The sequence below is a fragment of the Cladophialophora yegresii genome (genome assembly GCF_000585515.1).
Source record: "Cladophialophora yegresii CBS 114405 chromosome Unknown aczIN-supercont1.6, whole genome shotgun sequence".
Taxonomy (NCBI): Eukaryota; Fungi; Ascomycota; class Eurotiomycetes; order Chaetothyriales; family Herpotrichiellaceae; genus Cladophialophora; species Cladophialophora yegresii.
This window is the reverse complement of record NW_006913050.1, coordinates 2,787,826-2,801,611: the sequence shown is the minus strand read 5'-3', so window position 1 is coordinate 2,801,611 and position 13,786 is coordinate 2,787,826. Positions and strand designations below refer to the sequence as shown.

Sequence of the window (13,786 nt, the reverse complement as noted above, 5' to 3'; positions counted from 1 at the left end):
TCATTATCACTCTCAATATCACGTACACAATCAAAGCGCAAGATGAACCACTCATTTCCAGCCAACCCCAGTGTCGAGGCCCAGCAAGACGCTGCCTGGAAGAACCTCGTCCTTGCATTCCTCTCATATCATCCGCCGGCAACGATGAATCCCTGGTTGAGAAACGCCCTGGGGGACCTAGTCCAAGGTTTCTTCGCCACAAGCCAGGACCAGACGATGCAAGGCCTTCTCAACGCGCTGGACGCTCGCTACAACGTGACCGGGTTGATTGATGGCGTCTCCCTCGCCACTATTCGCAACAGCGCCGCTAATCAAGCCACCACGATGCCACAACAGCAGCCACAGTTGTTTCACCCGCCTCAGCCAACGCAACCGGCCGCCCTTCAATACGCGTTCACCAATGCACCTACGATGCCGCCCGCGCCGTCCCTCCCAAATCTGCCGCTACCGCCACCGCCACGGCCACCGTTCGCAACCCAGCAGCCAACACGTGGACGCTGCTTTCCGCCCAACCTCAACCGCAGTGTCACGATCAAATGGCGCCAAAATGACTGGGCGTACGTCTGCGACCTATGCGGCCATACCCACCCAGACCGCGGAGACTTCGGCCGACATATGATGATCGGAGCTCTACGAAGCGGTTTCAAGATCGTCAGTGCAGATCCAGAGAACGATCGCCATTGGTATGCTGTGGACGAAGCCGGGAACGAATACATGGGTGATATTGTTGCATGCACCCGGAACAAGGAGAAAGGCGGGAAACGTGTGCAGGTGCCGCATCCGCCGCCATGTGGGCCGAGGATCGTGGCATTTGAGAGGCCGCGGCGGCAGCGAGCGAGGATTGCGGCAGAGACCAAGGCGAATGCTGCCAAGTCGAGAAAGCAGAAGAACGAGGAGACAGGGAAAGACAAAGACCACCGGGAAGGAGCCCAGGAGTGAGTGGTCAGAACTACCCGGAGTGATGGCTTACGATATTTAGAAGAGCAGCCTGCCATGTACATAGAAACAGCATAGACTGCCTTGGGGGCCGGCCGAGGCGTGAGTTGGCCACACCGCTCTGGACATATCGAGATCAAAGTCAATCAACAGCTGCTTCTAGCGTTACTTCCTTCCCAAGTCCAGGTTTGAGCTCGTAGCCAGTCTGCTCTCACATGAAAAGATGCTGTGATTTGCGCGATCAAACTCTTCGAACGTGATGGATGGCCGCTCAAACTCGTTGATGGGGAGACAGCTACCCGGGTTGGCGCTGGATCTACTGTGTAAGCCCTGGCTCGGAGAAAAACCGGCTGTACACTGCGCGCCGGTATCCACTGCATTGGTGTGAGTCAGTGCACTGAAACCATTATACTCGTGCTGACTTGGGGTAGGTAGAGATGTGTCGGGGCCAGCGATGCCTCCAGCATCATCCAAGTTGACTTCCCTCGTGCTGGAAGAAGCTGTGGATTCCTCAGTGAGGTGGAAGTCGGTGTCGCCATGAGTAGATCTACTCATATTGAACCCTAAAACTGTGTAACGCCCGCCCAACAAGTAGGTTAGCAACGTTGATGGAGGCTCGTTGTCACGCCATCGTCTCCTACCAATCGCCAAGGATAATGTGCGGACTGCATTGCCCTTGGCTAACTCTTAATTGTTCTTGTTCGCGACATCTAACGTATAACCTAGACAGGTCGGTGCCGTAGATAAGCTGTCGACAGATCAAGATATGAGAGTAATTGTTAGGATTTCTTCAGAGCGGTCGCCACCAACAGACCAACAACTCTACTCGAGTGGGCGATGGCCGCGGAAGGGAACGACTATACACATTATACTAGGCGATGGTGGACAGGTGTGCAGCGCGGACGAGAGCTCCACTACTGATCTCTCGTCCTTATGGGTAACACGTCCAAGCCAATGACCGGCAGCACAAGGAGCAGGTGAGGGTGGATGTCGCTGGACAGAAAAGAGCCGGTTGATATGTGGTTGATTGTGAGCGGTTCTTGAGACGAGAATGAGAGAGGGAAAGTACAAATTACACAACCTGTTCGCCTGCTGAAGTATTTGTTGGTTGATATGATGGCATCCCGGGGCGCGACTGACAGTAGACAGCGTTGCGAGGGAGGGTTTCACGCCTTGAGGAGACCGAGTTGATATCCATTAACATTCAGCACATTGCATTTACGACAATGGCAACGCTCGCAAAATATCACCACGCTGGGTTCCCCACCGGAGCGAACTTAGGCTCATTTACCCGAGTAGGCAAGCGCTATGACGGTCCCTGGGCCAGAACATCCAGGGCTTGATTCTCAATGGCTCAGCAAGCGACAGCTGTTCCTGCGTGACATCACAGACGGTCCAGGAATTGCCCCCCACGATTGGAGATCGCCGCCGCAGCTGCAACGCGCAATATTCAATGCACTGCCACCCTTGTCACGCACTATCCATGTGTGTTCCAAGATTCCGCCGCGCAATCTGAGACACGTCCTTTGACTGAACAATTCCAATGCTGGTACAAGTAGCTTGGGGATCGTTTCGTGGGACCGCGCTTCGGTGGACTGACACCTTCACATAGCAGTCGACCCCCTCACGAGTTCCTTCGACAGAGAACGAGACCGAACCTGCGGGAAGAACAGCGCCGATGAAGCCCCCAGTCCATACTCCTTCGTGCCGGGTTACACGATCCGTTCGGTTCAGCCGCCATGGCTCCAGCCTCGCCAAAAGACTCAGACAGCCAAGAACATGGGGACGACGAGCCGGAGTCTCCAGAAACGAGACCGAACGCCTTGAGCGACACAGCTGCTGAGCAAAGTACGGGTGCAGAGACAAACTTGCAGAACTCTTCAGGAAGTGAGGCGCCCAAACTCCGCTCGCCGGCTGAACTTCCTAGGCAGCAAGAGCAAGATATTCTGCCGAAGCAGTCTCAAGCTCCAGTTCAGGCGCCGCCCAGCATACTCAAGTCCACCCCAGTTGGCCGCAATCGAGGATATTCCCTCAGACGTGCGCTTTTTACGCAGAACGTGCAGAAGCAGATACCTGACCATGCGGGGAGCTTCGAGCAGGGTACATCAAAAGAGGAGAGTCATGAGAGTGGTTACCGCCCGACAACGGTGACGGTTGAAGAGTCGCAGGAAGAGTCAGATAGTCGTCCACAGAAGTCTGTGCGACTACCAGACCTCGAGCTTGAGCTGCCTCTCTACCGCCAATGGATGGCACAACAGTCTTCGCGAACAACCTTGCCGAGAACATTCAAGGATATCTATCGCCAGTTCAAGCGCAAGGTTATTCGGGCTAACGCCATCACATCGAGTTTTGACGGGCGGCACGTCAAGGTGAACGTACACGAGACCGAATTCACGATCGATGAGAGGTCCGCAAAGCCGTACATTGACAATATTATCCGCTCCTGTCGCTACACGCCCTGGAATTTTGTACCCAAACAGCTTGTGGCCCAGTTCGGAAAACTCGCGAACTTCTACTTCCTGTGTGTCTCTATCCTGCAAATGATACCCGGTCTCAGCACCACTGGCACATACACCACTATCATCCCGTTACTAATCTTTGTTGCAATCTCCATGGCCAAAGAGGGCTACGATGATATAAGAAGACACCGCCTGGACAAGGAGGAAAACGAGCGCACGGCTCATGTTCTCAGAATGTCTCCATCCGGTGGCCCCAGCACCGAATGGCAGGAGAAGAAATGGAGCAATGTGCGAGTAGGCGATGTTGTGCTGTTGAACAGGAACGACGGCATCCCTGCAGATCTAGTACTTCTTCACGCCAACGAACCGATCGATACAGCTTACGTCGAAACAAAAAGTCTTGATGGAGAAACAAATCTCAAATCGAAGAAGCCCTTGGCCGACATTCGTGAGGCATGCCAGGATCCAGAATCTATCTCCCGACTGGCAGCCGAATTTGTGGTGGAAGATCCCAACCTCGATCTCTACAAATTCGACGGCAGGGTAGCAATTGACGGCAATACGCTGCCATTAACCAATTCCGAAATCCTGTACCGTGGCAGCGTACTGCGCAATACGCCGTCCGCGGTTGGCCTGGTCATCTACTCGGGTGAAGAATGCAAGATCAGGATGAACGCCAACAAGGCACCGCGCACAAAGGCGCCGGCTTTACAAGCTAAGGTCAACAGAGTGGTCATTTTTGTCGCGTCGCTTGTCTTCTTCATGGCCATCATACTGACTGTGGCATATCAAATCTGGCGCCGAACGACAGAGAACAAGTCATGGTACCTTCAGGATGCGAGGGTGCCTTTCGGCCAAGTGCTCACCTCCTTCATCATTATGCTGAACACCATGCTGCCATTGAGCTTGTATGTGTCGCTCGAAATTGTCAAGGTCAGTCAGATGTTCTTGATGAACGATGTGGACATGTACGACCCGGAGTCGGATACTCCAATGGAACCACACACTTCGACCATCAACGAAGAGCTCGGGCAGGTCTCTTACATCTTCTCGGACAAGACAGGGACACTTACGAATAACTCGATGAAGTTTCGAAAGTTGAGCATCGCCGGTACTGCATGGCTGCATGACCTCGATCTGCAAGAGGAGGCGGCCTATGAAGCTGGACCTCAGCGACTAAGACACAAGAAGCGAGGCGGCAAAGGGAAGGACCCTGACACCGAGAAGAAGCAAAGGATGTCTTTCCCAAAGCTATTGCTCAAATCCACCACGTCGACTGTTATCTATGGAGAGGATCAACAGACGCGGGATGCAGCAGACGCGGCGTGGAGACCATCCAATGGCATCAACATGACGCTAGAAGCCGGTAAGACGCAAGACATGCTCGAGTACATTTACCGCCGGCCGCATACCGTTTTCGCCCGAAAGACGCGATTCTTCCTGCTCTCATTAGCGCTTTGCCACACTTGTATTCCGGAGAAAGATGACGAGGGCGAGATCACTTATCAAGCCGCGTCGCCTGACGAGCTAGCCTTAGTGAAGGCAGCCCAAGATTTGGGGTATATTGTGACCGATCGGCAGGCTAAAAGTGTGACGGTCAAAACATTCGCCGACAGGGATGAGGCTTCTCCGATCTATGAGACGTACGAGGTTCTGGATGTGATCGAATTCTCCAGTACGAGAAAGCGGATGTCAACAGTAGTCCGCCTCCCTGACAGACGTATCTGCCTTATCATAAAGGGCGCGGACAATACCATCCGGAAGCTCCTACGCCTGTCAGATCTGGCTGCGACCGAAGTGCAGGCGGTGGAAAGGCGTGCCAGTCAGCGAAAGAGTGTTGAGGCGCAGGAGGCGTTGAGGAGGCGTAGCTCTCAGATGAACCGGACATCAGGACCCATTCACGGGTTTGACACCATTTCTCCACGACCGAGTGGCTTATCCTTTGACCGTTCTCGAACCGCTCGGGACAGCATTGATCAGTGGCTGAAAGATCAGGAGAACGAACCAAGCACGTCCCAGCACCGCAAGAGTTCTCAATTCTATTCACCTCGACCTTCCCTACAACTTCTTTCTCGGAAATCCGAGAGCTATAGCGGCAAAGCGCATTACTCGCCTCAAATCACACCTCGTCCGTCTATACAAGTGGATGGCACAGAGGACCTTGTTGAGGAAAGCCTCGTAGTTGACGACCATGCTGTCTTCGAACGATGTTTCCAACACATTGATGACTTTGCGACTGAGGGCTTGCGTACTCTTTTGTATGCATATCGATATTTGACGGAAAATGAATACAGTGAGTGGAAGCAGATCTATTTGTCGGCAACGACGAGCATGACAGACCGGCAAGAAAAGATCGAGCGTGCAGCAGAGCTGCTCGAGACCAAGCTGGAGTTGCTAGGAGCCACTGCGATCGAGGACAAGCTCCAAAAAGGAGTCCCCGATGCCATTGAGCGATTTCGGAGAGCAGGTATCAAGATGTGGATGCTTACCGGCGACAAGCGGGAGACAGCCATCAACATTGGCCAATCATGTCGACTTATCAAGCAATATTCCACGGTTATAGTCCTGGACCATGAGCTTGGGGATCTTCACAGCCGGATGGCCGACGCATTTGCCCGCATGGGCGAGGAGAAGACGGCACACTCTGTCTTGGTCATTGACGGCCAAACTCTCGCCATCATTGATGCAGACAAGGCTGCAAAGGCGCTCTTCACAGATATCGCCATCCGTGCCGACTCTGTGATATGTTGTCGGGCTTCCCCGAGTCAAAAAGCGTCGCTCGTCGCCACTATCCGAACCAAAGTCAAGGGCTCCGTAACCCTAGCGATCGGTGATGGCGCGAATGATATCGCTATGATCCAGGAAGCGCATGTCGGAATCGGCATTGCTGGCAAAGAAGGCCTCCAGGCCGCACGGACCTCTGACTACTCGATCGCGCAATTTCGCTTCTTGTTAAAACTGCTGTTGGTCCATGGACGCTGGAACTATGTGCGAGTCTGCAAGTATCTCCTCGGCACCCTGTGGAAGGAAATGCTTTTCTACCTCTGCCAAGCCTTGTTTCAACGGTGGAACGGTTATACTGGGACAAGTCTATACGAACCCTGGAGTCTCTCCATGTTCAACACCCTATTCACTTCTCTCCCGGTGATCTTCATGGGAGTCTTTGAGAAGGATCTATCGGCATCGACCCTGTTAGCGGTTCCCGAACTGTACAACATTGGCCAGAAGAATCGAGGCTTCAACTTCCGAGCCTACGTCAGATGGTGTACACTAGCTGCTTGCGAAGCCGTCCTTGTGTACTTCTTGGTTCACGAGATTTACGGCCTGGCATGGTTCACGCGAGATCAAGAGCTTTACGCCTTTGGGGACCTGGTCTACTCTATCTGCGTCATCGTTATTTCGCTCAAGATGCAGTTCATCGAGCTGCACAACAAATCGCTGCCGGCCGCCATTGCTATCTTCTTGTCAGTCGCTGGGTGGTGGCTGTGGAACCTGATACTGTCCTGCATATACCCCTTCAGTCCTATCTACAACGTGAACCATGCATTCTTGGACAGATTTGGGCGCAATCCTTTGTGGTGGGTGACTTTGATATTGACTGTGGCGGCGGTCTGTTTGGTCGAATTCACGATCAAGACGGTCAAAGTTACAGTCTGGCCGAGTGATGTGGATGTCTTCCAGGGTTTTGAGCAGGATCGAGAGGTGCGCAAGCGATTTGAAGAGGCCTCTGCTGAGCTGCTGCAGCAAGGATGGGATAGAGGGACCAAGAGGTCGGGCCTGCAAATTGCGCGCGAGACCGCTGAGCAGGCAGAACGAGAGGCGCAAGTTGAAGAGCTACTCAAGAAGCCTCGAGGCTTGACGACCGAAAGAAGGCCAAATACGAAAAGGAAGGAAACGGGATTTAGCATGAAGTCGAGCACCAGCACGAAGCGACAGCAGAACCCGATGGACGGGAGTCACGAAATGATCCAAGTCCAACATCCTCCACCGGGACGGAAATCGATCGACATTGGGGAACTATTCAGCAAAGGATATGGCGCTGTGCACGGGAGTTAGGACTGGTTAGCATTGATGTCATGGGCAATGAGCGATATACCCCCCTGAGGACAGTTGGATGAGACACACGAATGTTGCGCATACCCAGCAGAACGCGACTGTACATGGACAGAGTTTGGAGCATGCACTGATAGACGCTCGCGTAGAGTATATACAGAGCAGCTGGCACGAACATATCGTGAACTTAAGCGGGTCTATATGGAACATTTTGAGCCTCAATATCCACATATGCTGCAGCCAAGAAGGATTTCTGCTGCAGGGATCCTGCTGGCGTGTATGATAACGCGGCCCCCTGATTGGACTGCCATGGGCGCAGAAGTGAGACAATAAACAGGGGAGCCTCTTGCCTTCGGGATGCTGCCAAAGCATCGCACACAAGGACAGTCAGTGTACACAGTAGACTCCTGCGCGTAGAACTTCGCCACGCCCTGCATACAGAGAATACCAAAATGAAATACTTGAGCACCGCGAAAGCCACACCTGCAGGCCCGCACCGAACAAAGTTTCCGTTCCTCACGAGCTCGTCACCTCGTTCGCGTCTTCAGGCGCCCTGACCCTTCATCGTGATCCCTGAACCCTGGAACGTCAAAAATCACGTTTCGGACGTGTGTCGACCCGCCATGCCCACAACATTGGATTCCCGTGCCTGCGCTAGTTGAGGAGGTTTTCCTCCAATGACCATGCCTCCGTGGCTCGGGTACCTGCGCTGGTGCGTCTCGTATGGGGCATGCCAAGCGTCAGTCAGTCGTGCTTGAAAAGGAGGAAACACAGACGAGGAGAGACATGCAGGCAACCCACGAGCACGAGTACGAGTACACAGTAAGAGTACAGTAGAAGTGGATGGACGGCATCGGGCTCGTCTACAGAGTACGGTTCCGAGGAATTAATAACCAGCGAGTCACCAACACCATCTCCCACGGTGTGTAACTCGTACACAGACAACAGTAACACGCCTCGATTGTGCCTCATATCAGGAAAGACGTCGGTTCTTCGTCTGAGCTTGGGACTTTGGATTCGAGTTGAAACTTAACATCGACATGCTTTGTGCGGAGTATGGACTACACTTCAAGGCGTCTGCAAGCTCTGAGTTAACCTATGCTGCAGTAAGTGCGAGCACCACTGACGAGGGTTGGACTTTCACCTCCATTACGGAGTACTCCGTATCCTCTAACTAACAATAGACGATCTGCGCGAATTAGACGGTCGGCAGAATTGCGCAAACTTCGTTGAGGAACGGTGATGGCGGCACTCCTATCTATCTGTCCTTATCGCCGCTCTGGGTAAGTGTCATGACGCTATTGAAAGTGTGTGTTTCAAGGATATGGAACCACAAAAGACACCGCGCGAGTTGATAATGTGTACACCGTAGGGCTGTCGCGCAGATGTGCCTATCGCAGCGCAGTCATGACAAAGAGGAGTGTGGCAGGAGTGGCAGGATCGGGTGATTTGTGGAAGATTTGACAGGACCAATTCTCCGAGTACGAGGGCGGCCAGCTCGGCTGCTGGAGCCGAGTTTGTAGTTTCAGTAGTACTCGTAGTCCCTCATCGCCGATGGCAGTGTCGATTGGATCTTCAGGAGAAGTGGCCCATACAGTTCTGTGCCTAACACAAGTGCAATACCTAGGTACAGTAGGCACCTCAGAGTTTCCAACATGTGCAGTGTGCAACAACTCATGTACCCTCCCGAGACTCCTGGCCGGGTGCAGCAGGGCCCGAGTAACTCCCAAGAGATGTGACTGGAACGTGAGAGGGTTCTCATGCACGATTGTGAGACATTGATGGGTGCGGCGATTTTCTTCTTCCCTGTCGTTTGACTGGCTGGACGGTGACGTTGAGGCGCATCAAGCAAGCTCTCCAATGCGGATGGTGAGACAACTGGCGTGTCGGCGGCCGAGAAAATGAGCTGCGCTCGCGGCGTCGAGCATGAATGCCCTTCACCGCTCTGCCTTCCAGCATTCCATCTATGACGACCAAAGGCTCGTCGCACTCTGCTTCATGCCAGTGCATGGTTACGAACCATCAACACAGAAGCGTGGCCGAATATTCTGTGGCGAATCACTAACCACCTCATGTTGCCCTCGAGAGATGACCTATTCCGTAGAGCGGTCCAATGGCTGCGTTCATGACGCTTCCGTCGAGAAAGCTCAAGGATCGACAGCATTCGGGTCGCAGCATCATTGGTGCCGTCGTAACGGTGCACTGACCCACGAATTTACACAGTAGGTACGTCCGACGAGGTCCTGAAAGGGAGGTTTCGAGAAAACTCTGAATCTTCCTCTTGAACTGGTCGATGAAGCAGATCATGTTCACGGCCTTGCCTACTGTACGGGGGCGATGGCGACACGAAGCCACTGATTAGCCGCCTGGCAGCCTCGATGTTCGACTGGGCGCGGTAGGCGCAAGGTTTTCATGATCCGCAAGATGAACATGATGCCCATTCCCGACACCCCGTCGACGTGGCCGGAACTCGTAGCCTACTGATTATGCATACGAATAGTCTGGTGCAAGTAAGCTTGACGTGGTGTCTCGGACGCGCACCAGCAGGGTTACAGTTGCGGCGCGCAACGAGTCAAAGCGGCAGTGCCACCGAGGTGGCGTGAGCTTGGAGAAGAACGCTATGCTTTTCTATCTACTGCCTGTCTTCATTGACATCCTGCTCGCATTGGATGATACACACGAACATCTTCGACATTGGGAGGTTCCCAAACAGAAGCCGGCTGCTTTGTGTGCAACTCCTCCGTGACCCTTTTAGGTCCCCATGTTTTGTGCGCAAGCTCCAGAACTCGGGAGAATAGCCATTTCGCGCCAATCAGGATCCCTGACGCAGTTTTCAAGAGTAACCGCGTGGTGGGTGAGACGACAGCTTGAATCCATGTTGTGACATGGGTTGTTTGACCTAATCCTCTGGTGCATCCCTGCGGCGTTTGGGCGCGTCAGACACGCTTTGGGTAAGGTCCCTGGGCTCCTCCAAGGGCCCGGCCTTGCATCAGGTGCAAACAAGGTTCGTCATTGGGGACTCCAGCAGTGGTGCTAGCCTGACCACGGCATAGCTGCTGAGCTGCTTCCCGCGCCGGAGGAGTTCGCGATAGGGGCAGCCAGCAGCCGAGGTCGCCCTCTCGGGCTTAGTGAGGCCGCTAAGCCGATCGAGGAAACGGCCCACCAAAACATCGCCAGAGCTTGTGCGCAACTTTGAGTTTCTGGACTCGCGGTACCTGCATTGGTGGAGGCTACTGTGTAAAGGGTTTGGGTGGTCCCTTTCTCCGAGAGGTCCAGAAAGCCCCCGAGGAGCCACTCAGCAGCCGCCGCTGGGTGGTTCCTGACGCTGGCTCAGCACCTTGCCGCCTCGCTCATCGTGGCCCGCCGCCTGCGTCTCGGGGCTCACACCTCCCTTAATTGTGCTGGCCCGTCTCCTCTTTCCTTCTCCTCTCTCCCATCCTCACCGTCGCTTTACTATTCCTCCCCATTCTTCTCTCAGTCTGTATCACGTTCTTTTCTTCTTGTTGTTCAAGCATCAACCCTCGAGTTGTGCCTTTCACTCCTTCAAGGCCCTCGAACCACATTCCTTAAGCTGTTTGCCCTTTCCATTCACCCCATACGGTCTTTACCCCTTGCAACAGTAGAACATCCGGAGACGTCCAACTCGCTAGGCCACGAAGTCGTTTTCCATCTCGCTGCACGGTTCAGCCATAGAAAATCCCTCGCAACCTATCCGAATAGACCTGGCATTGTTGCCCATCGCCAACGAGCGTTCCAATCTTTTCCACACCACACCGACAGACACGATATCCGACGATGGATAGCCCGGACGTCAAACACGACCCGGCGGACACCATGTCATCAGACCCTAACGACTTTGACATCGACGTCGACGACTCGGTCCAGTCCACTCCTTCACCAAATGCAAGCCAACCCACCCAGACCACGCCGGCAACCTCGAGTACTTCCACACAAGGTCCCAGCTCGGCCCCTCGCCGTCCGCCGCGAAAGAGCACCCTGACGCAGCAACAAAGGAACCAGAAGAGACAGCGGGCGACGCAAGATCAGCTGGTGACGCTGGAAATGGAATTTAACAAGAACCCCACTCCCACTGCTGCCACACGGGAACGTATCGCGCAGGAGATCAACATGACCGAACGTTCAGTCCAGATCTGGTTTCAAAACAGGTAGGGACAGGACATGCTTCGATCGTCAATCGGTAGGAGACTGACATTTCGAGTAGCCGTCGCCGAGCGAAGATTAAGATGATTGCAAAGAAAAGCCTTGAGACGGGTGAGGATTTGGACAACATCCCCGAGTCCCTGAGGCAGCTGCTGGCCATGCAGGCCATGGAATCTGGCAGACCGTTTCCCCATCAGTTACTTCGTCCTGGTGGCCCCGTGGCACAGTACGGAAGTGGCGGCCTGCTCATCAACGGCGATCCTGCCGCTCAGGGCAAAGTCGGTAGGTTAATAGCGTTCCACATGATGAAAACGACTCTAACTAATTCGCAGTCATTCACCACTTCACCTGTCGATCATTGAGTATTGGTTCCTGGCGACGCGTAGGCCAGAATGCCATGGATCTGGTCATCTTCTACTCGCCTGACAAGGCGTGCATCACCTACTACATCAACAATGATTCTGCGGGTTACAAGATCGAATTTCCGTTTGCCTTTATCAAGAGCATCCAGTTGGAGCCAGGCGACTCGGGCCCGACGGCAAATGGAGCTCCACCGCGTCCCGGCGGGCTTGTTATCGAGCTGACCAGACCACCCAACTTCTTCATGGACTCTTCCAACTCTGGTGGCTTCTACCAATGTGGCGACTTCACGGAAGATCAACAAGCCTCCCAGATCTTGGTGCATCATCTCGGTGGCCATCCCAAGGTGCTGAGCGGTCAACTTGCAAAACTTGTCTCGCTCGACTCGTTCCAGAACCGAATGAACCCGTTCAATCTCCACGCGATGCCTGCCTCTGCACCAGTGTCCCCAACCATGGGCATTGTTCGTCCCGCGTCTCAACCCAACGCCCAGTTCGCTAGGCCTCATCCTCCACACGTGGGCATGTTCCAGGAACAATTTGGCGTCAACCACCACCTCCACCCCAGCCGAATGCACCCTGGCCACAAGCGACAGAGAAGTCGATCTGTGCCGATTGCGATTGACTTCTCCATGCTCCATGGGCCCATGCCGACTTTCCATATCCAGCAGCCATCCCCTCAACTTCCCCCCGACCACCACAACCTCTATCAGCCCATGCCACAGCACCCTGTACAGAATCCTCTTGGACCAAGCTTGCAAATAGATACCTCGGCTGGATATGGCATGGACTTCCGTCAGATGCCAATGTCGGCCACAGCCACGTCGCCCTCGGAATTCGCCAGCCCCGGGTTCTTTCCCTCAAATCCGGCTCAGCCTCCTATGCCAGCCTCGGAGTTTGGGACTCCCCAGCCTTTCAACGGGCCGTTCCTGTCACCGTCTCCAATGGTTGATCCCAACATGATACCCACATCAATGTCTCCTATGCCGCACATGGGCCATGCGGATCCTATCATCGCTGATCAGTCTCCACCTCTCTCAGCACTGCATAGAAGTGCATCAGCCGATATGTTCAATCATCATGGGATGATGGACGAGACCCTGATCCTGGGTGAGATGTACTCGAAACAAAACCTCAATCTACCCATGCCCAGCCCAGGTATAGACGAAAACGGTATGCTGATGATGCACGACATGTCCGAGTTCCACAACGCCCGAGAACATATGGACATGCCGATGACACCGTACGGCACCGTGGATCCTCATGCCCTGCAAGCTGGTCTACATCACTAAAGCCCGAATGACCTTCCTGTATCAGTTTGAAACGACCTTGATGCCTTCCATACACTCTTAGCACCCCCTTTCGCAACAAATTGGACAATATTCCTCAGCACTGTCCGGACGGCGCCAATCAACCCTTAAACCACTTACATATGCATATATCTTGTTAGTCTCTGCGCGGCCTTTGGTGCTGCTTGCTGTCTGATAGTCTGGATTGCTATCATCTGTTCTCGTTTATCAGCTCTTCTCTGCTTCTTCGAAAATTGTCTAGTGACGCGGCTATGTATCAGCAACGACTTTCAGCGTTTCGTTTTGGGTATCTGGACCAGAGGACTTTTCCTTGATCTGCGGTGGGGTTCATTTCTGTCGGGGTCAAAAGCATCGATTGGCACGGCCCGGGGAGAGGGTGAGATATCGATAAGCCTTGAATCATAGATCTTGGCCTGGGGATAATGCGATATGGAGACGGTTCCACGGGGTGCTGGATGGTGCGCAACCTGGTTCTGCGCTTGCAGGAAAGCAATCACATCCACCAAGG

At 53.8% G+C, this 13,786-nt stretch overlaps 3 protein-coding genes across 3 annotated transcripts; all 3 read left to right on the top strand.

The window, feature by feature from the left end:
* Positions 1-42: 42 nt before the first annotated feature.
* A1O7_09040 (uncharacterized protein) lies at positions 43-939 on the top strand (the record flags this gene model as incomplete). Its single annotated transcript, XM_007763029.1, has 1 exon — positions 43-939. One exon carries the CDS (start codon positions 43-45, stop codon positions 937-939), a length of 897 nt encoding a protein of 298 aa, XP_007761219.1.
* Positions 940-2,675: 1,736 nt separating this feature from the next.
* A1O7_09039 (uncharacterized protein) lies at positions 2,676-7,451 on the top strand (the record flags this gene model as incomplete). The annotated part of the gene is made up of 1 exon (XM_007763028.1): positions 2,676-7,451. The coding sequence occupies one exon, from the start codon at positions 2,676-2,678 to the stop codon at positions 7,449-7,451; it is 4,776 nt and encodes a 1,591-aa protein (XP_007761218.1).
* A 3,792-nt stretch (positions 7,452-11,243) lies between these two features.
* On the top strand, positions 11,244-13,260 carry A1O7_09038 (uncharacterized protein; the record flags this gene model as incomplete). Its single annotated transcript, XM_007763027.1, has 3 exons — positions 11,244-11,614; positions 11,671-11,891; positions 11,942-13,260. 3 exons carry the CDS (start codon positions 11,244-11,246, stop codon positions 13,258-13,260), a joined length of 1,911 nt encoding a protein of 636 aa, XP_007761217.1.
* Between the last annotated feature and the right edge of the window lie 526 nt (positions 13,261-13,786).